Raw genomic sequence first — 26,475 nt, 5'->3', positions numbered from 1 at the left:
ATAGTCCGCGAGTTTGATAATGTCGCTTAATTGTTCTGTTAAATAGTGTACATATAGTATTGGCCTATTGGGACATTGGTTTTGGTTTGCGTTACATCGGAACTACGGTCAGTGGTACGAGTACCATAAATTCTAACGTGGTTTTCAAGAAAAAGGTATTTTCGTACACCGACTTTTTTTTTTCCTAGCATCAACATAGTTCAAGTGGGTTAGGGCTGATAAAAAAAAAAGAAAAAAGTGGGTTGGTTGATGGACCATGTCTGTTAAAAGCGGTAACGGAAAGAAATTGTAAAAGTTTTACGGAAAATACATAAAATTGATTTGCGTAATGAACACCAGAATTGGAATGTGGATAGATATAAACAAAAACGGAAATCGTGAACGGAAATAAAAAGAAATGTTGATGCAAACCGGGCCTTGTGTTTTTCGGGGCCGGGATTGGAGAGAAGCTGGACTCCCAAAGTATAATCGAGCAAGGAACCCTTCAGGTCAAGTCAAATTCATAAGGGAAAACTAACGAATTTTAAGCACCAAAAGAAGAAGAAGAAGAAAACTAATGAATTTCATTTCTGCCACTTTATAATCCTTCTAAACTCAGCTGACTGTTGGGCTGCAATCAGTAAAATTTTAGAAGGAAGACTTGGGCTTAAAAGCCCAATCATAGCCTAAACTCGTAGCCTAGTTCATATGCCCAAGTCTCATTTGTAGTAAGTAAAAATAAAAAAAGAGGTCTCATTGAACTCCATTTTTTCTTTTAAAATTACGGTTCCCAAAATTTGGAAGGGTGTTATACTACTTTTATAAATCAAGCCAATTTGCTAGCATAATTACTGCTTGTTTGCTGCCAAAACTGCAAGAAGAATGATACTCTCTCGCCCTTTGTGGGGTGTCGTTTATTTTCTTTGTTTGATGAATTTGGTGTGCGTTTTGTGAGAAGTGTTGGTAACTCTGTGACTCATAGTATGGCCAAGAGTGCTGCGAGAGGGAGTGGAATTTGTAAGTGGAAATTCTCTCCCCCTCGCCTCTAGATCCTCTTCATGAGGATAGTGGCCTCCCCTGATGTACTGATCTTTTTTTCTGGCAATGGAAACTCTTCTAACCGTCAAAAAAAAATTAAAATAAAAAATTCTCGTAATGGTCATTACTTTAAAAAATGTAACCTGCCTTATTACACGTTCTTTTTTCCATTCTAAGATTGAATTTACTAGTAAATATTGTTTGCTCAAAAGGCCCAAGGGATGTTTATATTGGGCCATTAGGCACTAGCTACAGTTCCTTCGTCTAAGAAGTTTGGGGTTCAACCAATCTAAGCCGGCAAAAGAACCACCATATCTGAATAGAACTTTTTTACAGGAACTTAATACAAAAAAATGATACAACTACTTGAACGAATATACAATCACTTTTGTTTCATAGTGGCAAAAATATTGTTTACGCGACGTCTTTTCGTACTCGTTTTTTTATTTAAAATTACCAATGTGTATTGTTTTCGCGTCGAAAACAATACGTGAATATTATTTTCCTAATACCAAATAGGATTGTGAACTTCAACCACAACCACGACAGATACATGGTGATTAATTAGCCCAATGCAAGCAGTGTACTTGTATGAATCTACTAATTAATCTAGCCCACTTCCAAGTTGGGCAAGGCTTAAGCTGAACACGCAGGGGTGGCTGTCAAAGGTTTGAAGGGGGTTCAAGCAAAATATTTGGGTTCAAAAAATGCACTACAATTTTATATATTTCTTTCTTTAATATTTTCTGTAGTTAATCAGTCATACAAAGTCGGAGTAAATGAAAATTCACTTCAAGTAATAAAATACCATTTTATTACAAAAATTTTGATACATTTTTGTAGCTAAAATCCTGTAGCCGCCACTTCGTAAATGCATGTAATAATAAGAGTTAGTAGGTTTGGGATTAAAAAGATGAGTAGTTTCTCCTCTCCCGCTTTGCACGTTTTTAGTTTGGGTGTGTTTAAACTTTAAAATCATCTTTTCTTTTTTACATATCGGTTTATGATTTCAAATTTCTTTTAGTCAACTTGAGAAAATAGGTTTGGTAACTTGAGAAAATAGGTTTGGTAATATGCTTTTGCACATTCTCTACGTAAAATATTTGCAAAATTTTCAACAATTGTCAAAATACAATTGTTTCGACTTGTTTAAAAAATAGAAACGCCAAACGATTAGAATGCAATAGATTAGAGCCATATGGAAATGCAACCGCAGTATTTGAAGAAATGTTAGATCATGTCTCGTCATACAATCTTTGAATGATGATTATAATTGACGCCATTAAATCTCTAACTTTGATATAGAATACCACATCTATTTTATGTCAAAATTTCACAGGGCAAACTCAAATTCGGTTTAAATTTAAGTTAGGAAACAAAGAGTGTGAGAAATAGAGTTTACTCTGTCGAAGGAAGCTTTATATACAACCTATAAATGGCTTCTAGGGTCAACATTGAAATTTTAAAAAAGTGCATTTGAAGCGAAAAACGTTGCAAACTGCATAAAACAAACTTTTCTATCAATCATGATGGACTTACCAATCCCCAAATGGCTGATATTGTTTAGAAAATAAAGTCCCACGTTGTTTGGGAGTTGAATAAGTAATCATCACTTAATACTTATTTGGGTGTGTATCATATGCATTCCTCAAAATGTTATGAATTATAGCGAAAATGTTACGAATCGTATTGCTAAAAAGTTACGAATCGTATAAAGGTTACGAGATACACCAAAATGTTATGAATCATAATGAAAATGTTACGAATTATACTACTGAAATGTTATGAATCATACTACTGAAATGTTATAAATTCTAAGACAAAAGTTACGAAACACGCTAAAATGTTACGAATGAACCATAAAATAGGTACATATGGTACACCCTTTTAAGGATTGCGTAGTGTAGACTTTCTCCTTAATATGTTGTGACATTTCCACAGGGACAATCCGCAGAGACAAACGCGTTTGGCCCCATTTGGATCCCGAAAAAATATAGAAAAATATCCATAAATTTTTGAATATTATTTTATGAGGCACTGTAAAAAATCAGCTCCAGTGGATATCCGTGTACTTATGGATATTTTTTTAGATTTTTTCGGGATCCAAATGGGGCCAAATGCGTTTGTCCCTGCGGATTGTCCCTGCTCATAGCTTTTTTGAATTGATTTTGAGATAAACATAAAAAGTATTTATAAGTACAAGGGGTGTAAGCATTGTAAAAGTATATAGTTGAAGGGTGTCCACGGAATTCTCTCAAAGTACAGAGGTGTGATAGGAAATTCGCCTATAAACAACGGGACAGAGCTTCTCTAGGCAGCCCTAAACCCTCGCGACGACTCAACCCTCCTTCCTCTGTGAGAACCTTTCCGCCATTTCCAAGCACAAACTCTCCCTCTCTCTCTCTCTCTCTCTCTCTATATATATATATATATATATATATATCCGTATGTGTGTATATATATTTCTACGCAACGATTTGATAAATACCAAAACCCATCCTTTTGGGGTTAAAACCTTCTGTTGGTTTTGAAATGAAAGCTCTGAACGGTTAAAACCTTTCTGGGTTTTTCGAAATGAAAGCACTGAGATCGCTTAGAACACTCGCCCTCCTTCCTTCTCCTTCCAAACCCCCCAGAACCCATCTCAATTCACCCCTTCTTCACCGCTTATACGCTGCCCCTCACCAAAACGACGCCGTTGCCACCACCTCAGATGACGAGAGTGGTGAAAATACATTTGACAGTACCCAATACACATTACCCAACAAGGGTTTTGATTCAGTAACTTCAAATCCGACTTGGGATGAGAAGTATAGGGAGAAAGCGGATCGAGCGGTATTCGGAGAGGAAACCAACGTTAGGAATTTGGTGAAGGAAGAGGAGAGGAAGCGACGGGCGGCTGCGCTTGCCAGGGCTTTGCTTGAGGCGGCGTTAGACCGGCCGGATGAGGACAAGGAGGAAGAGGAGGAGGGGGATTTGGTGGTGAAGGAAGAGGATCAGAAGTCATTGTCTGTTGGCATCATCGGAGCGCCCAATGCGGGGAAGTCAGCCTTGACTAATTACATGGTTTGTGATTGTATGTTTGATTAGTATAGCTGATTATGCAGTTTGGTTGTTTGATTTTGAGATCTACAGTTTGTTTAAGGTTCCCCTTTTCAGTACTATCTATGTATGTGTATATGTCCATACTCCATGCTCAAAATTATTGGATGTGAACTGGATTGTTGCTGATGTATGTTTGATGGAGGGTAAGAGTGAACAAATTCGAAGTTAGGAGTAGGAGAAGGAAAAAAGGATATGAACGCGTTCGTGAAAAATTGGTTGGGTGGGAAGTTGTAAAGTGGAAATAAGCCATGTATAATCTAGTGTTGAAAATGCATAAAAGTTTCCTGGAAGATGATTGTTTTGAGAAGAAGGTGAAACCATTAGAAATATCTCATTCAATTCACATTACAATCAGTTGCAATACATCTCTACATATACACTGAGCTGTGACTAACTGAATTATGCACAATTGCACATGCGTATTTACCTCCACTTGATCAGTGTGCCATCGCACTAACTCACTAGCAAACGTCTAACTCAACTGAAATATGATCCAGTGCTAGTCAGGCTCAGTTGAATTCAGTGTGCCTAACATGTTTACGGAGAACAACTCATTTTAAAGCCACATATGCCCCTCCGTCCCCCATGTGGCAACTTACATTGCTTTTTTTTAGTTTCTTGTTACTTAACATCTAACATTCTGCTTCAACAGCTCGAAGTTGTTGGAGTGTTGGACTGATTTGAGAGAATTGACTTTGGAGTGTTGGACCAATGTGAGGGACTGGACTAACATATCCCCCCGTATAAATGTCCCAAATGAGCGACATGATTCCCTTGTTAATCCCAAGGGGATAGCTCTTAGTTACACGAAGTGGGAGCGGGAGCGGGGGCGGGGACGGGGGAGCGGATGATCACAGAAGTGTGGAAGCGCCATTGGGAGCGGTTAGGAAAAATTATTAAAATTATAAATATATTTTAGAATTTTATATTGTTAAATGTCAATATTAAAATATTATTCTACTACGTAAAATATTACTATTAAAATTATAAGTTTCTAGTTATATTTCAACATTTTTATTGTAGCACATGATTACACAATAGAGCTCTTTGTGCATATTAAGTAGGCGTAAAAGTTAAGGGCATTAATATGACTCTAGAAGGTTAATATCAGATGTGCTCACTAACAAGATCAAAACAACTTTAAAGGTACCAATTGCAACTTGAATCGTAAGTCTCTCAACCGTTTTTTGGGTGTAAGTTCCCGTATAGGTAAGGAACGAGTTCCCGTTGTCATTGGGACGGGTTTCTTGGAGTTTCCTTATACGGGAACGCGGAAACATGTTTCCGTCGAAGAAACGTGGGCATAGTTGAAGGTTCCTTTAACTAAGGGATAACTATAATCAGTGTTCTAAAATAAGGAATTAATCGGCGATTAATCGCTAGCGAGGCCTATCCAATTAGGTCCGACTAACAATTAATCGCTGATTACTAATTAGTATGCCCGATTAATTACTCAAAGATGGTCGACCGCCCCACTAGCGCCTAGCGACTTTTCAAACATTGATGATAATTATCTCTGGAAGTGCAGTTCACAAGTTTGAATTTTTTGTAGCGCTTAACCGCCTTGGGCCACCCCAAGGGCTTATGTTTGTTATTCGCTTTGTATGTGTGGGACGAGCCGGGGATAATGACGTGCAGCTTTTTCAAACACCTTACCCTGAAAAATGAATCCGTCGTTCATCTTTCATGACACATTGTTGCTAGTAGTAGATGCCTCTTAACTTGTTCCCACATATTTACATTCCAACTTACTAGGGATGGTACCTCTTGCCTCTTCTCTCTCATTATAGCCAGACCTGATTTTGAGCTCTGCTTCTTGTCGGACATTTAATGGCTAATCAGTCTTGGTATTTTTGCATCTTTGAGACCTCAATCTTGGATTATTGAAGTTCCCTCCTACTCTTGAATGTGGTACGTCTAAAAATGTTAGAATTTCGATAATGAAATGGCAGCACATGGAGATTCCCAGGTTTGAAGATGCACTAGATGGATTTGTTTCGGTTGGAAATCAGACAATTGATTTGCATTTTCTCTTTTTGTGCAAGCAGATGTTTATTTATAGAGACATTATGCTTTCAATCATTGCACTAAAGCATCTATGCGGTTGTGCTTTTTTATGATAAGGGTTCACTGCTGGAGTGACTATATATATATTTATTTATAGTTTTACATGTTATTCCTTTTAGGTTGGGACAAAGGTTGCTGCTGTTTCTCGCAAGACACACACAACTACTCATGAAGTATTAGGAGTGGTGACGAAAGGAAATACCCAAATTGTACGTCACTTATCAACTCAAGTCTTTATTGTGTTCTATTCTAGATAATATGCTTTGTTATTTCTCCTCCACTTGCAAGAAAAGCTTATCTCTTCAAATACAAAAGCAGAGTGTGCCTACCTTGGTTTCATGTTTATATAATGTTAAAACTGCAAGATCCACACGTTTATAGTTGTAATTGGGTGACAGTATTACAGATATATATCTAACTGGTTTGTCGATAAGTGTTTTTTTGACACTCCAGGAATTACTCAACGGAGGATAGGTTATGCTTATAAGGAGGACATCAAAGTTCGTGTTGAAAGTGCATGGAGTTCTGTTGACCTATATGATGTGGTCGTAGTTATATTTGATGTTCATAGACACCTTAGCAGGTTAGTGACTCCTCACTTGGATTTTGAGGAAACTTCCATGAACTGTACTCTTATTTGGCTTTGAGCAAACTTCAGGTTGCCAGTTGACTGACAAGTTATCACTTTGGCTCAGTGAACTTTTAAGTTTACAGTCTTTTGAATTGTCCTTTTTTTTTTTTGTGTGATGATACCATCGAACATACTAGGTGTCAGTGGCTGAAAGCTATCTGGTGTCTACATTAGGTTCATCATTTTCTTGGAATTTTACATCAAAATCAGATATTAGTATAAATGTATAATGTTTGAAGGAAAATGCTAATTACCACCTATAGGGCTGTGGGTATGCTTGATGTAGGTTTGGAAAGAGTACAGAAATATGTAATAGGAATGTGCATTGTTCTTCGTTTTATCCTCATTTTAACCACTGCGCTATAGGCGGTTGTTAGCATGACCGTACTACTCATTGCCTTCAATATGAAAATTAGGCAATGTCTGCGGAAACAAACGTCGGAAGGTAATGGAATACCCATTCCCACTTCCATGATTGGTTGCTGGCATGGAGAGGCATATGAATTGGATGACTATTCCCATTTGAATTCCTCTATTGGGTTATACGTGATGAAATTCTGGAATAGAAGGAAATTTTATGTCCAAATGTCAAAGGTACTATTCTACACATTGTAGAATTTCACAACAGTTTGGGCAAAATGAGTCCAATTGAATCAAGGCAGGCAGATACTTGTGTGCCAACTGCTTGGTAAAAGTTAATAACAGTAGACAACAATCAAAACATCTACATGGTAGGAGAAAAAGGAATTGTTTCTGAACCAGGCACCAATTATGTAGTGGTTAAACATTTCAGGACTCCTCTAATCACTCAAACTTTACTTATTTATTCAGGTACAAATTTTTGTAGTTTTCTCGTTGAGCATAAATTGAATTGGGTCTAGGTCTGCCCTCTCTGATGACATTTGGCATTGATTTGAGGGCATGGTTCCACAGTAAAACAGGTATAGGGGGGCCACTGTTTTAGTGGTATTCTGAGAACAGCCACTTTGTGCATATTGCCAAAGGTTAGGTATGTCTCCAATCCTTCCCCTCCCATATCCCCAATGATTGGGAACTACATGGGTTCTGCTGTTGTTCTCATTGAGCATAATTTATCGGTTTAGAAATCTGATTTGTTGAATTTCTAGGACTTAAACATCTTCTGGTGACCTGGTCCACTTTGAAATTGTTGAAATTCTGAAGGGAGTATAGTTATCAATTAGGAAAAACCGCACCCATTATGTAGGTTAATAACTGATGGTTCAAAAGTCTTGCGAGATGGTCTACAGTGTTTGATTAAATTGAAAGAAGACAATGATTGGTTTAGCCACTGGACTTGGTGCCTTGATGGTATTCTGCTCAAGGATGTTTCATGATAGTAGTTGTTATCGCATAATGATCAGACAATCTTCATTTGTAGTTAAAGAACGTGCATCTAAAAATTCATACGACAAATAAATTCCCGTTGATATGCTCGGGCCCATATCCCCATGTATGCTTTTTTTCTTTTTCTTTTTCTTTTTCCAATCAAATATCCCCATAAACTTTGGGTGTGGGTTCTCGTCACGGGAACAGCCTCTCACGGGAAATTGGAGGTAAGGCTGTGTCTACCTACTCCTCTACCAGACAGTGGGCGGGGGAGCCTTGTACACTGGCACAACCTTGTGGCATTTCATTTTTTAATATTTTTCTAGGAGTTGTGGTTCTACTATAGAAAGGAAAAAGGTGTAGTGTACCGGCGCCTTTTTCTAGGCTCTACTTGGTATATTTTGGTACATGTTTGACATAGTTGCGTCTATTGAGTTGGAATATACTCTCTGCATTAGTGACATAGTGATTTCGTGGTGTATTATTCCTAATGTTCCTTTTTCTGGTTCGTTGAACAGACTCGTGTGTGAATATAATGCGAAATATTCTTGTGCATATTTGATAGTAGATCTAGCTTCTCTTGTATACATCATAACTTGATATGATCATTGGTCACTTAATGGGTTTAGTTTGTTCTCTGGTACAGGCCAGATGCAAGAGTGATTACATTGATTAAACGTATGGGCTCACTAGTGAACCCAAAACAGAAGCGAGTGCTATGTATGAATAAGGTGGATTTGGTTGAGAAGAAGAGAGACTTGTTGAAGGTGGCTGAGCAATTCAAAGATCTACCTGGATATGAAAGGTTAGTTCTGTTCTTGCTGAACGTTGTCTGTTAATGCTTGAGATAGGCTATAGCGCCTTGATTTATCTTCTTCTTCTCCTTCAAGGTACTTCATGATCTCTGGGTTGAAAGGTTCTGGAGTAAAAGATCTAACTCAATATCTGATGGAGCAGGCATGTTTCCTTTTAGTATTGCCAAACTTTCATAAATAATAACCTACTGAAATCTATTATTTTTTTCTTATAGCATTCAGGAATGCGTGCTTGTTCTGAATGTGGTACTCCACAATTTTTTTTTGTCTTCATGAATGTTATTTCTTGATGGCAAGGTTCATTGTGTGTGAATTATAAGTTTGAAAACTTTTGCACATGTTGAACATCTACTACTGAACGCCCTTGTGGTGTGAACGTCAATTTTGAGGCTGGCTCGCAGTTTAGTTTCCTGAACTAACCCTTTAACTACCTAAAGAAACTGCCAAGAAGGGAAAAAAAACTCGCCACCCTTATTTTGTTCTCCCTTCTTTTCTAGCTTCATATCTCAGATTTCATTTCGGATTAATATATGTTCCAACTTTTGTATGCACATGATGTGCAGACATGAGACATGGCTCTTGCTTTCAGGATTTGCAGCCTTCATTTATCTTATTATGTCGATCATGTCCTTTGCATCTACGCATGCTTATTATATATCACGACTTCTGAGCTAAGCAGATGTGCATTCTGCTCTGTATGTTGTAAGATACCATTTACCACAGCACCTTTATATGGTTTTTATCGGGCCGAGTCTAGACGTGACACTAGTACTGGTAGCATGCTTGTCTATACTGCAGTTTGCCATCATCTTTCCCACCCCCCTCAGGAAATTGGAATAAAATAATGTCAGGATTGGCTCTTTCTTCTGGACGCTTTCCCCCTTCAGTGTTTCCAACCATTGCCATGCATATTGAGGTGGTATTGGGGAGCTTAAATGGTGGAGTTGATAGAACCCTTTATGTTTTGTACATTACTGTCTGGTCCAGGTCTCTGAGTATGATAAATTGATTTATTAGGTGCCCAAGGCTCCTTGTGTTGTGTAATTATTGCATTTTATGGCAAAAAATGGAATATGCTCATACAGTTTGTTACCAATTGTCCGATAACTACTTCACAATGCTTTCCCTTTTTGGATATTGTTTCTTTGGCTTTATCATCTGTGGGAAATAACTTTCTTAAAAGATGCAGCTATTCTCACTATGGGCTGCGATTTGATCCTGCCTTTATTCAAGTGCTACCATTAAAAGGGGGAAAATAGGGGAAAAGAAAAACAAACGAAAATTGGTGTCCAATTGTTAATCAGAAGGTTCTTTTAGAAACTGCTTCATGTTTGTTTATTTTCCATTGCTTGTGCCAATGTTGGACAGTTCTCTCATGTTGGGTTAGATTCCTGTTACATATTCCATTTTACCAAAGATGTCAAATTGGCAATTAAGGAATAATCTCATAAATTCTGCTTCATAATTGTTTATTTCCATTGTGTTTTACATTGTAAACGGTTGTATTATGTTGGCGCACTGGGTAGTTCTCTATAAGCAATTCATTTTAACAAAAAAAAGAGCAAAATGAGTTTTATTCTTTGTTGTGGCATACCCTTATAACTTAAGCATTTATCATCCGTAAGGTCTACTCAAATCATTTACCCAATGCAAGTTATGTTAAAGCCATTCTGCCTGATTATCTTCATTTTCACTGGTGAAGTCATATACCTAATTCTGTCACTTCATCGTTTTTGTACTTACTGTAGGCCGTTAAAAGACCTTGGGATGAAGATCCCTTTACAATGAGTGAAGAAGTTATGAAAACCATATCTTTGGAAACCGTGCGCGAAAAGTTGCTGGACCATATACACCAGGTTGGCTTAGCTTCCTACAGATACCTGTCGTATGGCAAAAGATTATTTGGTATTTCCGGTGTTAATTTAATAGATTTTTTCTATTTCTTTTATCTAATTGGGGAAGTTACTTTTATTTCAGGAAATCCCATATGACATAGAACATCGCTTGGTTGATTGGAAGGAGTTACGAGATGGTTCTCTTAGAGTCGAGCAACACTTGATCACTCAAAAGATGGGCCAGCGCAAGATTCTTGTTGGGAAGAATGGCTCTAAAATAGGGTACATTCCTAACCGAATCCCAACCAATTCAGGCTAGCTATATTAATCCTTAGTTGCCATTCCCCTCTATCAAGAGACATATGCTCAATTTATCGTTTTTCGTGACAGCATCCCATGTCGATTTAGGTCTTCCACTAAATGATTACTTAATGGTTTTTGTCGTACATGACTAAACCATCTTAATCTATTCTTTCTTAACATTTCCTCAATTATTGGTGCTAATTGTACCATTTCATGAGTTATGTTTACTGAAGCAGTTTTTTTTTTTTTTCTTCTCTTTTTTCCTTATAGTCCTGTTGCTGTTGGTTCCTATTTTTATAGGTACCCCTCTAATGTGGTTAGGTGCAACTCTAAACCAATTGGTCTAGGTTTTTATTGTGATTTATGTAGCTTGTATTCTTGTATTCATAGAGCTTGTATTCTTGTATTGACCGATTGGTGCATTTGTATTGATATCGCAAATCTCCTCCAACTTTTGAACCTTTAATTCATGTCTTGCATCAAGGACTACATGGGAGTATTTTCTAAACATCCGAAAAGAGATCAAACTAACCGGATCAAACGTCTGTCTATTAATCCTCTAATGCCTAACTGCATGTTTTTTTTTTTGGTCTCAGTACCTGATCTAGAAAAAGACCTTTGATGGCCAAATACCTTTTTGTCTTGTTTTTATTTTCCTAACCCAACCAAAAGTAAGTAAATGAATTTAACTACTTCACTTCCTTTTCTCTCCATTTTTCTTTCGCTTCCATGATCTAATCACAGCTTAGAAAATCTCGTGAGATGAAACATAGCAAGATTAAATCAAGGACTCCTAACATGACTGGTTACTAGCTAACATAGTAGGAATCAGAATTATGTTTGCTTAGGTCCGACATCAACTTGACCGCATCAATCTACTCTTGTGGCGAGAACTTGGTCTCAAGTATTGTCGTCTTCTTTTTTTGGCATCAATTTAGCTTCTCCAGTACCGGTGTTTTTTGTGTTTTGCTAATGGGAAAGTACGAACACTCTCTCTTACGAGTTCATCATTCTCCCTTCGATTTCAATCTCCTGTACATCTCTCCATTGATTATCTGTGGCAAAACCAAATATTTCTTGTTGACCTTGTATTCAAGCATTAAGCAGATGTTCTTTCTTTACTTCATGGTCTGGAGCTACCATTTCACCGAATGCATTCTTATAGAGGAATTTCTGCTTGCTCTTTCACACAGGAGGATAGGCATTGAAGCGAATGAAGAGCTAAGATCCATATTTAAGAGGAATGTTCATCTCATTCTTCAGGTTAGATTAAAATGATGCAGTTTTCTTGCAGTTGGCTAATGAAGAATATGCCATTTTCTACTACGTCAATTTTTGTGTATATAAAAGACATCTACTGTATGTGTACTGTATTTGTATCTGAGCGGCTGACTTGCGATGCTTCTCTTTGTGTACGTGATTACCAGATTGGTTAAGGGCTATTTCCCTTTGTTTTGTTTTGTTTTTGTTTTGTATTTGTTTTTTTCACATTTCCCATTGTTCGCTTTTTTGTATTCTATAAAAACGCACAGAAGATATATGTTTACCCTCACAATTTGTTGAATCCTTCCATTTTTCCATACCATGTTATCCTTCCTTCAGACTTCTACTTATTACAGTCCCGAGTTTCCAGAAAAATCGCATGTCCGCTCGGGTCGAGGCTTCCAGCCCTCTTTGTTTGAAGCTTTGCCAGCAAGCTTATAATTGTTGAAGCTTTGTTTCTTATTGCATTTATGCTACTAAGCATTTGAAATTTGTACATGTATCTTAGCGCGTCTAAGAGGGGTACGGAGGCAACATTCTTGGAGTGCACTACTTTTCTGATAGATTTACTTCAGGTAACATTGGCACATTGAGAACACCACAGGAGGTGTGAAAAAGTGGGGTTCAGATCCTCTCTCAACTTCTCTCTCGTCATCTTGTCAATGTCTCTTTCTCCTTGTGACAGCTCGCGAACTTTTCCGATCAAACGGCCGAAACATATCCCGCACCACCATTTAAGTAAACCAACAGCCTAACGGCAGCCTAAAGCTGTTTGTGCTTCCATCTCTCTCTCTCTCTCTCTCTCCATATGTAGAAGTGCACGGATGTTATTCCTATTCCTATTCTGTATATGTCCATAGGCGTACAGATTGGGTGAAAGGACAGAGGGCTGTCCTCTTCCTCGTCACTACCATTCTATTGAAGCAGCTGGTTATACTCTATTGGGTAAATATCAATGGTACCCCCTGAGGTTTTCCTTAATACTATAAATGTCCCCTTGTGGAAAATGATTGTAAATCCCTTGTAGTTTCAATGTTCATATCACCGACTATGTCTGTAACCGAATCGAGCAGCTTCTAAGCTCGGTTCGGCTTGTTAAGGCTCGGCTTGACTCATTTACTAAACGAGCCGAGCTCGAGGACGAGTTTTCGGCTCGTTTAATAAACGAGCCGAGTGGAGCTAGACTCGTTCAACAAAAGCTCGGCTCGTTAAGGATGGCTCGGCTCAATTAAAGATGCTCGTTTCGTAAAAGACTAAGCTTGGCTCATAAAGACTAAGTGTTTGATTATCGAAATTGTCTACAAAATGTTTAAGGCTGTAGAAAAACTTAGTGCTATTCACGCAAATCTTGCACAAATGATGTGGGACCCTTATCGGGTTTCACAAAGATGATCTGAAACACTTATTTTAAAAAATATTTTTTTATGATCCCTATAAAAAATTAGCTCAATTGGATATTGATAATGACCTTTTTAGAATTAATTCGTAGGGTGAATCAATCAGTTTCACCTTACGAACTCTGAACAAGCCTTAACCGATATCTAATTGAGTTGATTTTGTATGATCGAAGACCCATAATTTTTTTTTAAATAAAAGTTTATTCAAAATCACAATTTTTTTTCTTACTCATAACAATTCATTTTATATAACAAGCGTCGTACTGATGCTATGCTCAAAAAAGAAAAAGAAAATATGTGATCCAAATCTTGCTTGCATTTATTTTTTTTAAGCCACACCACTATATATTTACGGAGTATAATCAGAGATCGAAAAGTGTAAAATTTCTCTATTTAGAGTGTGGGCCGGTTATACGTTTGTTCCCAGCCTTATCCTTTTCCCTAGATTAACTGTTTAGCTTACATGAGGAATGGGGGTGCTAAAACGGTGTAGTTCCATTGCACTACAAGCCTGTATAGTGCATTAAAGCACTACTGGTGGTAAGGACTGAAAGATGTACATATAAATCAAGTAGTACTAGATAATAAGCAGAGAAAGATTCCTACTCACTGTCACTGACTAGGAACACAACATCATGGGAGGAGGAGATTAATTCACAGACAAAAATAAGCACATTTTTATTGATAATGTTTTCACTGATTATACAGAGCTCTCACACGTCACTTTGTCTTTCACTCACTCAACTCTCATACTATAGTCTTATACAATGCAAATTCATATATATATATATATATATATATATATATAAAATCAAAAAAGAAATCAAAGATCTGATAACCTCACATTTATTTTTCAAATCATGAAATATATTGCGGAAGTTCAAGAAGTCTTCAAGCCTGATGAGAAATAGTTCACGTTTTTCTTCTTCCAACTGTACGTCCATTTGCCCTATGAAACTTATCTCACTCAATCCTAATTAAGTTGACTTTTCAACAAAAGCAGCTCATATATAATGAAATAACATCGGTCAAATACCCTCAAGTACGTTTGCAATACTCCCAATTCTCCCAATTTTGATATTTAACTTATCGGAGCACACGATCACTTTGCTTACCAAAAATGCCTCGACCATATGTGGATTGGATCATCTCTACAAGGAGAGGAAACTGCAAAGCTCCGAACAAGGTGACAGGAACACTAGCCAATGCAACAACAGGAATAAGAATCCATGGCTTATTATCTCCAAACACGAGATATAATATAGCACCAAAGGCCACCATCGTGGATAAGATGGAGACAAATAGGGTTATGAGACCCGTAATTAACCTATTGGGTAAGGTATATAGGAAATCTTGCTCCGCGTAACGAGAAGTCAGGATAAGCAAGAACATTAACACAGAAGTGATGGATGAGAATAGAGCCAGTGCGTCAGATATGCCAAAAATAATGAAGGCTTTTTGTTTCGAAAGTAACGGATGGCCGTTATCATTGTTGTTTCCACCCGGTACTGTAATGGCAGCTGCAAAAACCACAGTGGCAATCAGGGCAGCGACTATGGTGCATGCCGTGGCTGTATCTTTCATCCATAGCTCACCCTCCTTTACCAAACTTTGGTGTGTGTGAGAAAATATCTCTGCAGGTGTCATTCCATCTCTATTCCTTGTTTCTCTGTCACCAGGTGCTGCAAATCTTTCCACTTCCTGCATGAACCAAGTGATTTGGAATGAGAAACAAAAGTTTCTACTTTTTATACAAGATGTACAATCAAAGACTTGTAGTGAAAGGGTGGTGGTTAATTTTTTTTGCATGTGTGGAAATAGTAAAAGTTATACAACAAACTTCTTTGTGCTTACTAGACTGCAAGTTTTACCACGATGGTAAACTCATGTCAACTCTTGAGGTACGCCCTATCAAATGGTGAGCTAATGCCTTAATTAACCTAAATGTAATTTATATTTATATTTAATTTAATTGTTACTACTGCTTCGGCCTTTGGGTGTTTGAAGGGGTTATCTGTTCGGGGTGGGATGAAGGTTTTTGATTTTTGATTTTTTTTCAAGTAACAATTGCGCTGTTGGCAGGATGTATCTTCATTCTTCTGGCTTCTGAAACTCCCAACCAACCCATGCACTAGAAAAATTACCTGGTTTGTTGACTATTACTAAGACAATTGTTTCAAACAAGAAGGTTTGCGGGTTGTAGTTTTTTCTAACAAAATAGACAACGGGGAGAATACATAGAACCAAAGTAGAATTTGAATTTAATTTTCATCGACGACAATTAATTTAAAAAAATAAATAAATGGGGAACAGGGATTTTGGGGATATGGGTGATTAATGATACGGTTAAATGCTAAAATTCTGTGGGGAATGAACTGCTTAAAGTGTACAACGTATGAGAAGCAGGTGAGTTGGATCGGCCACATTGGATCAGTGCCGGCCTTGATATTCTCGGGGCCTACGACGAACTTGTGAGGGAAACAAATTATTCTTATGAGGAAGGAAATAGAGGCCATAAGGACTTGAATCATGTACTTATTGGATAGCAAAACTAAGTTTTTCTGCTGGGCGAGCTAGCTCATCTGTTATATTAGTGCTAAATTAGATATATATTACTTACTTGCATATACCTATTTCCGGTCCTAGTTATGAGCGAAAGTTTGGAGGCTTAAGTCTGCTGCCTTGTCAGTCTTAGCTCAAAGCAAGCCCTGCATTAGAACACTTCACTCGCTATTCAACCAACCCGTACATATTCAGCATTTGATCCGTCCAACCAACCTCGCTCACTCTCTCTTACTTCTTGGGTTAGCACTGGTTGGCAAGTATTTTGCATATCCCGGCTTTACATATAATTGTGGTGTTTACTAGTGTACCGAAGCCTATTTGTAAGCGCGTTGGTTGTTCGGCCGAGAAGAATGCGAAGGTTAAGGGAACATGACTCCACGACTCCACGACCTGAACCTTTTTTTTCCTTTGGCAAAAAAGATTTATTAATTTTTGAAAAGAGATAGAAAGATTAAACGGACCAAGGGCGAAACAAATAAATGCCGTCCGAGACTGAAAAAGAAAACCAAGGCAAGACGCTAACCAGAAAACACAAACCACATAAAGAGCTGCTCAAACCTAAACACCCAAAAAAGCACCTTGAAAGTCGAAACCTTAGAGCCTAACCAAGATACCCACCAAAACAAAGAAGACCAAACAACCCAAACCAAAGCAAAAAGACGCGCCAGGTAAGAGAAGCAGAAACAAAGCACTGCATACAGCATCTGAGCAACATGAAAAGCTCCCAACAGGCCAGACAACGGCAAAACAGAAGCCAAAAAAACACCAAAGCAGCAACCAGAAAGTCAACAACAACTTGAACCTTTCACAAATGTTGTTATGCAAACCTAGATTATGACAACTAAATATCTATGTCGGGAATCCCATCGACTATAGTATTGATCGATGGTGTATGCTTATACATATACACATGTTTTATATTCACTTTTGGCCTAGTACTTTTGAAGTTACAAATAGTTTAGCCTGAAAATGCTTTTAAAAAGTGTAAAAAAATCACGTTGATGTGTTCCTATGGGTGTCCCTGGTATTTCCCATAATAAAGAACATTAAAATATAATGGAAAGGCCAAGTGATCCCATATACGTGTCCCCAGAGTGTTCGACTTCAATACAACGTCTAAGATTGTTGATGCTTCACAGGGCACCACAGTAGATCATGTTGAGCTTAAAGCATAGTAAGCCCCCTAAATACCCCCTTGGTCAAAGCAATTATATTTGAGTACGGTGCTAAAAAAAAAAGAAAAAAAAAACCGATCAACATTCACAAATTAGCCAAATAAGTTCGGAAGGACGTAAAAAGAAAGCGGACCATTGTTTGTAATTGTTCTTCTATCACCGATGACCGATTTAATTCACCATATACATTGCAGGATATATATGATGCACTAATCAGATTTTCGTTCACATATACCGAAAGCAAATATGAAAACAATCACAAGCATCCAATTAGGTCTGTCAATGGATCGGATCTAATCCGGATCCGATCCAAATCAGATAACGTCGATCCGATAATTCGAATCCGGTAATTCAAATACGGATTGGATTGAATTCGGATCGGATCGGATTAAATCCGTTATCAATCCGATCCGAACTTTTTAAATTTTTTAAAAAAAACTGTAAATTTTTATTTTGAAAAAAAATATTTAAGAAGTTGTATTTTTATTTTAAACTTGTATTTTTATTTTAAATTAAAATTTTTTTTTTTAGGAAAATAATTTTTTGAAGTAAAAGAGTTTTCAAATCGGATCTGGATTACCACTATTGGATTCGAGTCTTATCGGATTCGGATCGATTCCGGTTCATTGACAGGCCTATATCCAACTAAGCGGTCTTGCTATAAAACAGAAAACAGTACTCCCTCCTCAATTTGTTTGCTTTGATCATAGGGGAAACTGTGCCATTTTGAACTCCGAAAATAAATTATCTTCTGAAATAATTTTTTGAATTTTTTTTGGCACCATTCAAAAAATCTCAAAAAATACTTTTGAATGGTGCCAAAAATTCAAAAAATATCCTCGGAAGTACCTTATTTTTTAAGGTCAAAATGACACGACTTTACGTAAAGCGCAAACAAATTCGGACAAAGGGAGTATAAAAGTCCGGTGACAAAAAAAACATTTGTCAAGTACTGTTTCTCAATTAATTTTCGTTACATTGTGGAGAAGGGGAAACTGACCTTAAACCATTGCACTTCTCGTTGCATCTGCAGAACTGCACCCGCAACACTAGCTTTGAGATTGATTTGTTGCTCAGGTCTCAAACGTGCAGCCAAATGTAGACCGTTGTTCAACGAATTGTCCACTCCATATATATATCTCCAACTCCCATCAATTTGATATATGAGGTTGAACACACGTTCACGACGATACATAATAGCATATATAAAGAGATTTAGGTGGTCTAGATTCAGGAAAAACAATGCCAAAGGGTATGACACTATAATCTCTTCAACAATTTCAGGTATCCCTACACATGCTGCTTTACGCAATGCTGGCTTAAATATCTTTTCCACCTCTGAGAGTTTTGATTTTGCGACTTCCATGCAGAGGAATTTGACAAGCTCCAGTGCATGATGTTGTATCTCTTTTTTTTTCCGGATCTGTTTGACATGTGGCACTGTAAAATAATCGATCTTCTTTTTGAGAATGCAACAACAAACTTTGGATGCATACTAGTCTATAGCATGCATTAACATTTATGTTAAATGGTGTGTGTATATATATATTCATATTACCAATCCTTACCAAGTTTTTCAGCAACTTCCCAAATCATAAAATGCAATCTTTGCCACACTGCACAATAAAATTTTACAAGTACTCAATTTATTAAGTGTTCACATCTAAAAGAAATAAATATTTACTTGAAATGCAATGGAAAGAAGCTAGTCACTACTGAATACGAGTTGATAAAATATGGTCACTCGACACTCATATCACCAAGATAGTCACAGCTACCAATGACTATGGGCTTATTTGTATGGATGGTCTCCAAAGTATTTCCAAAATGTCAATTTGGTCCTCAATATACAAATCGTGTCTATTTCATCCCCAATGTTTACAATGCGTGTTTAAATGGTCCCCGGAGCTGACTCAGTCCAAATTAACTGTTAAAAACAGGGGTATTTGTGTAACTTCATCAAAAAAATACTCCCCGGAGCTGACTCCCTCCTTTGTCCCCGCCCTCACTCAGGCCCCATCTCCCTCTCCATCTCCACTGTCACCGATCCGCTCACCTCCTCCCCTTCTCTAACCCCTTCCATGCCACCCCCCACCAAATCCTCAAAACAAAGCCCTAAGAAAGCCAACACTACTCACATTGAACCAAAATACTCCCCAGCAAATTGATTGATTACTGCCCCAAACTAACATTTTGTTAAATTGATGGATCTATAACATAGAACCAAAAGAACAATTTGATATCCACTACCTTTTGCCATTTGACGCCGCGGCCGCTACTCATGTGAGATGGTTATGACGAAGCAAACACTCCCCAGCAAAGTGCAAACACCCAATCAAGCCCATCACACCATTTATAAATAAATTGGAAAACCCCAAATTCAAACCCCCTTGTATTGTTACAGAAATAAAAAACACCCCAAAACAACACCCAAAAAACCAAAATACAACACTAATAACCACTGGCATAACCAAATCAAACCCCAAATAAAGTCCCATACTTGCTGTCACCACAATGATCGACCCCCAAATAACCCACATCGGCAGTGCCGAAAAATCGAAAAGCAGTTGCACCAGGGAGTATAGCTGCAGTGGACAAGAGGGGGAGGGGGAGGGGTAGAAACGAACGATGTGTGTGTCTAAGAGATAGAAAGATGAGGAGGAGGATGCACCCCCCTCTCCCCGGATTAGAACCCTAAGCCTGTTGAGGTTGAAGATGGGTTACGGTTTTGGGGTTGAAGATGAAATTTTTGTGGGGGTGATGGTTGTTTAAAGATGAAGTTACACAAATAACCCTGTTTTTAACAGTTAATTTGGATGGAGTCAGCTCCGGGGACCATTTAAACACGCATTGTAAACATTGGGGATGAAATAGACGCGATTTGTATATTGAGGACCAAATTGACATTTCAGAAATACTTTGGGGACCATCCATACAAATAAGCCAATGACTATGTATAGTGTAAACGAATGAGGAGATTTTTTTGAGGGCAAAGAAATTTTATTAATTTTTGATTAAGTATTACAAAGACTAATGAATGAAGAGTTTTTGGCGTTGATAGGAGCACAGTGCTACTACACACCACCAAAGTTGTTTTGAATTCGTAAGATTGAGATAAGAATTCAAATCAAAATATGTACTCCCTCTGTCCCAAATTCATGGTCTTTTTTGGAAGTGCGTGTCATTTTTCAATTGATTATATCTTACAATCTATAATCTTTTAGGTGATTTTAAAAACTTTGCATAAAAGAACTCATTGAGATCTATCAAATAATATCCATATTTGATACTCCCTCCGTCCCTTATTTATTGTCCAGTATTCCATTTTGGGCTGTCCCTTAATAAGTGTCCATTTTGTAAAGTTAGTGGGTAAAAGTTGGTGCATTGTCTATTTTGTCCCTAAAAGTAGATTTCATTTTGAAAAGTTAGTGGGTAAAAGAGTAATGATGATGGGTAAGTAGGGAAAGTGGAGGAAAAAGTTGATGTGAAAGGTATAATGATGATATATTTTTAATAAGTTGGAGTTACGAAGCAGGACACTTAAAAAGGGACGGAGGGAGTATAAAGAACATTATAAATTACTCCATCCGTCCTCATTCTTTACTCCCTTTTGGGAGTCCGAACCACTTTTCAATTGATTATATCTTGCAATTTATAATTTTTTACGTGATTTTAAAAACATTGTTTAAAAGACCTTATTAAGATTTATCAAACAAGATCTACATTGTATATAAATAGTATTACCAATTAAAAGTTATAATTAATTTTTTATCCGGTTAAGATATGACAAGGGACAAAAGAATGGGGACGGAGGGAGTAGAAGATATAGCCAATCTTTTGAGACATTCAAAAAAGGAAAGAGGACAAAAATTTGAGATGGAGAGAGTATAAAAGTTCATAACATTTGCACACAAATTGGTACAAAAGCAAAGTACGTACTTGCTACAAAAGCTTTTTGAAGTTTTCAAAATTCATCAAAATCTGCGAAAAAAAAAGTTGCTAGAAAAGGTTCAAAGTTCATCATAATCGTTATACTATCGTTTCTTTTTCAAAGACGAATACAAATTAGTATATATTTATCGTTCGTATTCAAATTATCTAGAATCTCTGTGTATGCATGATGCATCTATGCATGTATTTTTTTGCTCGGCATGCATCTATGCATGTTACTCGCCTTTCAAGTGTAGGATAAGATTTCCATAGTTACACACAAAAGCTTGTTAGTGCTTGCCATAAAAGAAAATTAGCTCAAACGTCAGTGAATAAAGGCAATGTTTTCCCTTGTTGCTAATTATCGCTTTGCTGTGAGAATACCATCTTTTACTTTGAGTGAATTGATGTAAGTAATTGATCGCGGTTTCCTCCCAACGAAGAAAGGTGTGTAGCCCATCTAATCTTTCAAATGAGTTTTTCATGTGCTTTTTGTTGCCTATTAGCACTTTCAACGGGTATATATCGTGGTTGTAAGAATGGAAGATATCATACTTCTAACAATGACGCCATTTTTTTTTATCATTTCTTCATTTAATCTCTTTTTAACCATTCGACATTAATTAAAATTTTCTTGGTTGTTCCAAAAAAGAAAAGAAATTATGTATTGTGATAGCCAACCAGAGATGCAACAATTGGCCGGATTCTCAATGTCTCCTCTTCCTCCTCTGTCGTTATGGTGGGTTGCAATGCCTTCTAATTTTACTGGAACTCCTGCATGTGATGCAAAAATGAAAATAAAAAAGTTACAAAAATCATGCTAAAGTGCGTTTTATGCTTTAATTATGCTGTGAGCGTATATTTGTGTAAGAGAAGGCATGGAAACATTAAAGTATACATCTTTTCTATTACTCAGGGGCAATCAATCATAAATCATCCAGCATACTTTGGAAACAGAGTAAGGACGAGCCAACAACTTATTAAAACTTAAATGTTTGGTAATTCCACCATTTTATATTTTTTCGAGTAGTGAATTTCTCACATTACTCAGGGGGAGTCGCCAGTGAAATTCACTACCCCATTAGTAACAAAGCTTTATTTTTATTTGCCGGTTCGGTAGTCATTGAGATTCGGCAAAAAAAAGTTGTGGTAGCTATGTGGCAAAAGTACGTGGTAATGGTGATGGAGAAAGTTATCTAGCTAGGTTGGGTTCTGAAATTTTGTTTGGTTACTAGGGAAAGAAATGGAAGATAAAGGAAAATAACGAAAAGTAAAAGTGTGAAAGGCGTAAGCTAGCGAAAAATGTACCGGTGCTAAATACTCTACTAGCTTGAGGATGAAATCGAAATGATAAAAATATATGGACCAAATTGGATAGGTAAGTGGTATGTATATATACACACACACTACCATAACAAATCATAGGAAGCAAAAGATTAATAATTAACAAGCTACACACACATATATATCTCTTTCGTTTTGTTTTTCTGCAGATCAGATCGGAGCAGGTATGTAGGAGTAATAGAAACAGGAGAGAAAGGGTTGAAAGAGACTAACCCGAATAGATTAAACTTTGCCACCAGTTGAAACTATTTCCACTCGGGAATGAAGTATGCTTTTCGACAAGTATGTCAAAAAGAGTACCATAATCAGGGACTTCCACGCATGCCATCTCAGGTTTTCGTTTAAGCCAAGCTAAAGCTATGTCTGTAGCACAATGGATATATGGAAGATAACAGTTAGGCAATTATTCGGACTAGAAGTTGAGGGACATGAGATACATGTGCGTATTTGGAATGAAATTGTAAGTGCAATTTTTTGTTCACCCTCCTTAAAAGAAATTGTAAACTCTCTCTCTCTCTCTCTCTCTCTCTCTCTCCAAAACACTCGAAACCGTATCGACTGTTGAATTTTTCGAGTCGTGCCTTTAGGTACAGACATGTGCTAATATATAGATGGAAAGCGATTTTGGCACTTTCCAAATTGTTAACTTTTGGAGAGTGCCAAAATCATCCCACATATATATATATATATATATATATATATATATATATATATATATATATATATATATATATATATGAGTCCCCTTCTTATAAGGACCTCCTTATTTTAATAAAATGCGGACCTCTCTTTTCCGATCGAATTTCGATGATCCGAGCCGCTCAATGTGTTTAGAACGTGATTTTAAGGGTACTCGCCAGAAATCAGCAAAAAAAAGACCGCGAAAGGCTTCATCCGAGTAGTTTTTGTTTATTTTTTATCTAACGGTTCAAATAACAACTGCTCAAATCAAGCCCTTCCCGGTCATTTTTTTTGCCTATTTCTCACGGGTACCCTTAAAATCACGTTCTGAACACATTGAGCGGCTCGGATCATCGAAATCCAATCGGGAAAGGCGAGAAATGGGAGGTCCGCATATAAGGTCCTCATTTTAAGATCTTCACCTGAAGATATATATATATATATGGCGCTTCTAATGAGGGCATCCTTATTTTACTTATTTGTGGGCTTCTGTTGTTAGCCGTTGGATTGTAATTTCAATAATTCGGATCTGCGGAAGGTTTATGACTAGTCATAATTAACTTTTTTTCCAAAAAAATTTCATTAAAATTTGGACCATTGAAATCACGATCCAACGGCTACCAGAGACATCCGCAAATAACGAAAATAAGAACGCCCTTATTAGAAGGGCCCTATATATATAATTTCGTTAGAAAATAGTACTCACCATAAATTTCACCACGGGTAAGAAAAAACAGAAGTGAAGCAGCCCTGTTGTCATTCGCCAATAGAGTGTTTTCTCCAGTGACATCCTTTAAGTAAAGAACCATCTCTCGATTCCTAAAATTGGCAGCCCAATGGAGAGGTGTATATCCATAGTGGTCCACAACGTCAGGAAGATCCGGGTTTTTGCTGACTAACAATTTGGCTCCTTCTATGTTGTTAACATCTGCAGCGTAGTGAAGGGCCGTGCCTCTCTGGTCGTCAACTAGATCCACAACATCCTCTAGTGTCATCTTCTCCAGAAGCTCCCTCACGAAACGATTTCTCCCCGCCGATGCCGACGTGACGGCGAGATGAAGCGCGGTTTGGAGGAAAGGAGTGATGGGAGTCGTTACAGCATCTGGGTCGTCTTCTATGATTCCCTTGGCTTTGTCCCAATCCCCGTTGATTGCTGCTTTGTGCAAGGCTAGATAACGTCCTTGTCTACTCTCCGTATCTTCGTCTGCACGTACGTGTAAATCTTTCAGTTAGAGAGAGAGAGAGAGTACATATTTGTATTGTATGGCATGAGATTTACTGGAAATTAGAATTTCTAAAACTGGAAATTTCCCTAATGCAGTAAAACATCATATTTGAAAAAGTCATTTATTAATTACCGAGGTGAAATAATGATCTGGTCGCATCAAATATTTCCTCCAATTCCGTCCACAAATCTTTAGCAGTTTCTGAGCTCAGGACTCGTAGGCGGGTATCTTCGCGGAGGGTTTCCAGTATCCATCGTCGTACTAGATTGTCTGATCTTTTCCAAGCCATATAATCATCTTCGTTGCTTTTCTTCGCAGCAGGCGTGCCATCGATGAAACCAATCAAACCTTGACTGCCAATGAAGTCCCGCATCAATAACTTCCAATCGTCGTATTTTCCTTCAGATGACAATTTGGGGACGAAGTCCAGAACAATAAACTCCGTCGGGTATGGGTACTTCTCTACTGGAGAACTGGTGTTCTTATTGCTCGAGGAGGCCATTGATGTGTGTGTGTGGAAAGCTATACAGCTTAATTAATAATAATACTGTAGATTATTGTATTCAATCATGATGCCAGAGATCGGCTATATATTTAGATAGCTAGATTGATGAGAGGACCCTTTTAATTTTTGTGATTCCTTTCTTTCATTCTTTTTGGTTCCTTCCTTGTGGCACTTCTGATCTTTTCATTACAGTAGTATTGTCAATGTGGTTGGTCGTTTATGTTACTCAACCTTCCACCTGATACTTTGGTTACGGTGATATGAATTGTTTGGCCCATGCAGTACACTCTTAGGGCGTGTTTGATTGCAGATTTCGTTTTAGGGGGATTCGTAATGAGGTGGGATTAGGATTGGGATTGAGAATGAGGTGGGATTATTAATGAGGGGATAAATCATTTATTCATGTTTGCTTTGCACATGATTAGGATTGGGATTGGAATTAAGAATGAGGTGGGATTGTAAATAACATGTTTGTTTTGGCTAGGATTAGGATTGAGATTGAAATTGAGGTGGGTTTTTAAACTAATTTTGCTCAATCCCATGGGGATGGGATTCGTAATAACACCCCCCCCATAGGTTGACTAATCCCATCAAATGGGTGGATTGGTATTCCCATGGGATTTGTAATCCATGGGATAAAAATTCAACCAAACACACTTCTTGAACTACACTTCACTTTCGGAGTCCCATCCCAAGCCCCAATCCGGCTATCAAACACGCCCTTAGTAATTCGCTATGATGGAAAACATCTTCACATCAACTTTAACTTTGTACGAAATGTAGTAGAGTACATCAGACGTCTCCTTCTCTATATCTCAAATTGGAATTACCTTTACGATTTCATTTTTCTTTTTCGTCATGAACTTCCTTGAGAAGATTGATAAAAGTGGTCAACAGCCTCTTTAATTTCTGGCTTGTTTAAAACAAAATAGTGGGGAATGTGCAAATTGGAATTAATTACCTTTACGATTTTGTTTTTCCTTCCTTTTATCCCCGTTGATTGCTGCTTTGTGCAAGGCTAGATAATGTCCTTGTCTATGCTTACCTTAGCAAGAGTCTAACCAATATGTTTGTATGCACAAGAAAAGAAAAATGCAATCGAAAAGTTTAAACAGATAAAGCACAGATTTGGCGGGGGCCATCTCGGATCCCGCAAGAACGATCCGAATCGCTCATTTTTAAAAAAAATAATTTCTTATGCATTCTTGTAAAAAATAACCTCAATTGGAATCGGTAAGGGACTTTTTCAAAACAATAGTGCTATACGTA

At 37.5% G+C, this 26,475-nt stretch overlaps 2 protein-coding genes across 2 annotated transcripts; one reads left to right on the top strand and one right to left on the bottom strand.

Moving 5' to 3' along the window:
* Positions 1 to 3,333: 3,333 nt before the first annotated feature.
* LOC131319277 (GTP-binding protein ERG-like) lies at positions 3,334 to 12,700 on the top strand. The gene is made up of 8 exons (XM_058349462.1): positions 3,334 to 4,083; positions 6,309 to 6,398; positions 6,624 to 6,772; positions 8,814 to 8,972; positions 9,058 to 9,124; positions 10,731 to 10,838; positions 10,960 to 11,099; positions 12,314 to 12,700. The coding sequence occupies exons 1-8, from the start codon at positions 3,592 to 3,594 to the stop codon at positions 12,396 to 12,398; spliced, it is 1,290 nt and encodes a 429-aa protein (XP_058205445.1). The 5' UTR covers positions 3,334 to 3,591; the 3' UTR covers positions 12,399 to 12,700.
* Positions 12,701 to 14,703: 2,003 nt separating this feature from the next.
* LOC131319265 (uncharacterized) lies at positions 14,704 to 25,260 on the bottom strand. The gene is made up of 7 exons (XM_058349447.1): positions 24,834 to 25,260; positions 24,182 to 24,679; positions 23,008 to 23,157; positions 22,132 to 22,224; positions 19,089 to 19,136; positions 18,521 to 18,960; positions 14,704 to 15,481 (listed from the first exon to the last, which is right to left on the bottom strand). Exons 1-7 carry the CDS (start codon positions 25,201 to 25,203, stop codon positions 14,867 to 14,869), a joined length of 2,214 nt encoding a protein of 737 aa, XP_058205430.1. The 5' UTR covers positions 25,204 to 25,260; the 3' UTR covers positions 14,704 to 14,866.
* Between the last annotated feature and the right edge of the window lie 1,215 nt (positions 25,261 to 26,475).

The sequence above is a fragment of the Rhododendron vialii genome, chromosome 3a, assembly GCF_030253575.1.
Source record: "Rhododendron vialii isolate Sample 1 chromosome 3a, ASM3025357v1".
NCBI classification, from domain to species: Eukaryota; Viridiplantae; Streptophyta; class Magnoliopsida; order Ericales; family Ericaceae; genus Rhododendron; species Rhododendron vialii.
Note: the sequence above shows the minus strand (reverse complement) of the source record. Positions and strands in the feature narration are given on the sequence as shown.

Bases quoted from the DNA above. Each gene is read 5' to 3' on its own strand.
- LOC131319277 (XM_058349462.1), top strand. From the start codon at position 3,592: ATGAAAGCACTGAGATCGCTTAGAACACTCGCCCTCCTTCCTTCTCCT. The intron at 6,773-8,813 runs GTTAGTGACTCC...TCTCTGGTACAG, and splicing joins GTTCATAGACACCTTAGCAG to GCCAGATGCAAGAGTGATTA. The intron at 10,839-10,959 runs GTTGGCTTAGCT...CTTTTATTTCAG, and splicing joins TGCTGGACCATATACACCAG to GAAATCCCATATGACATAGA.
- LOC131319265 (XM_058349447.1), bottom strand. From the start codon at position 25,203: ATGGCCTCCTCGAGCAATAAGAACACCAGTTCTCCAGTAGAGAAGTAC. The intron at 24,680-24,833 runs GTAATTAATAAA...ACGTACGTGCAG, and splicing joins CAGATCATTATTTCACCTCG to ACGAAGATACGGAGAGTAGA. The intron at 23,158-24,181 runs GTGAGTACTATT...ATTGTGCTACAG, and splicing joins TACCCGTGGTGAAATTTATG to ACATAGCTTTAGCTTGGCTT.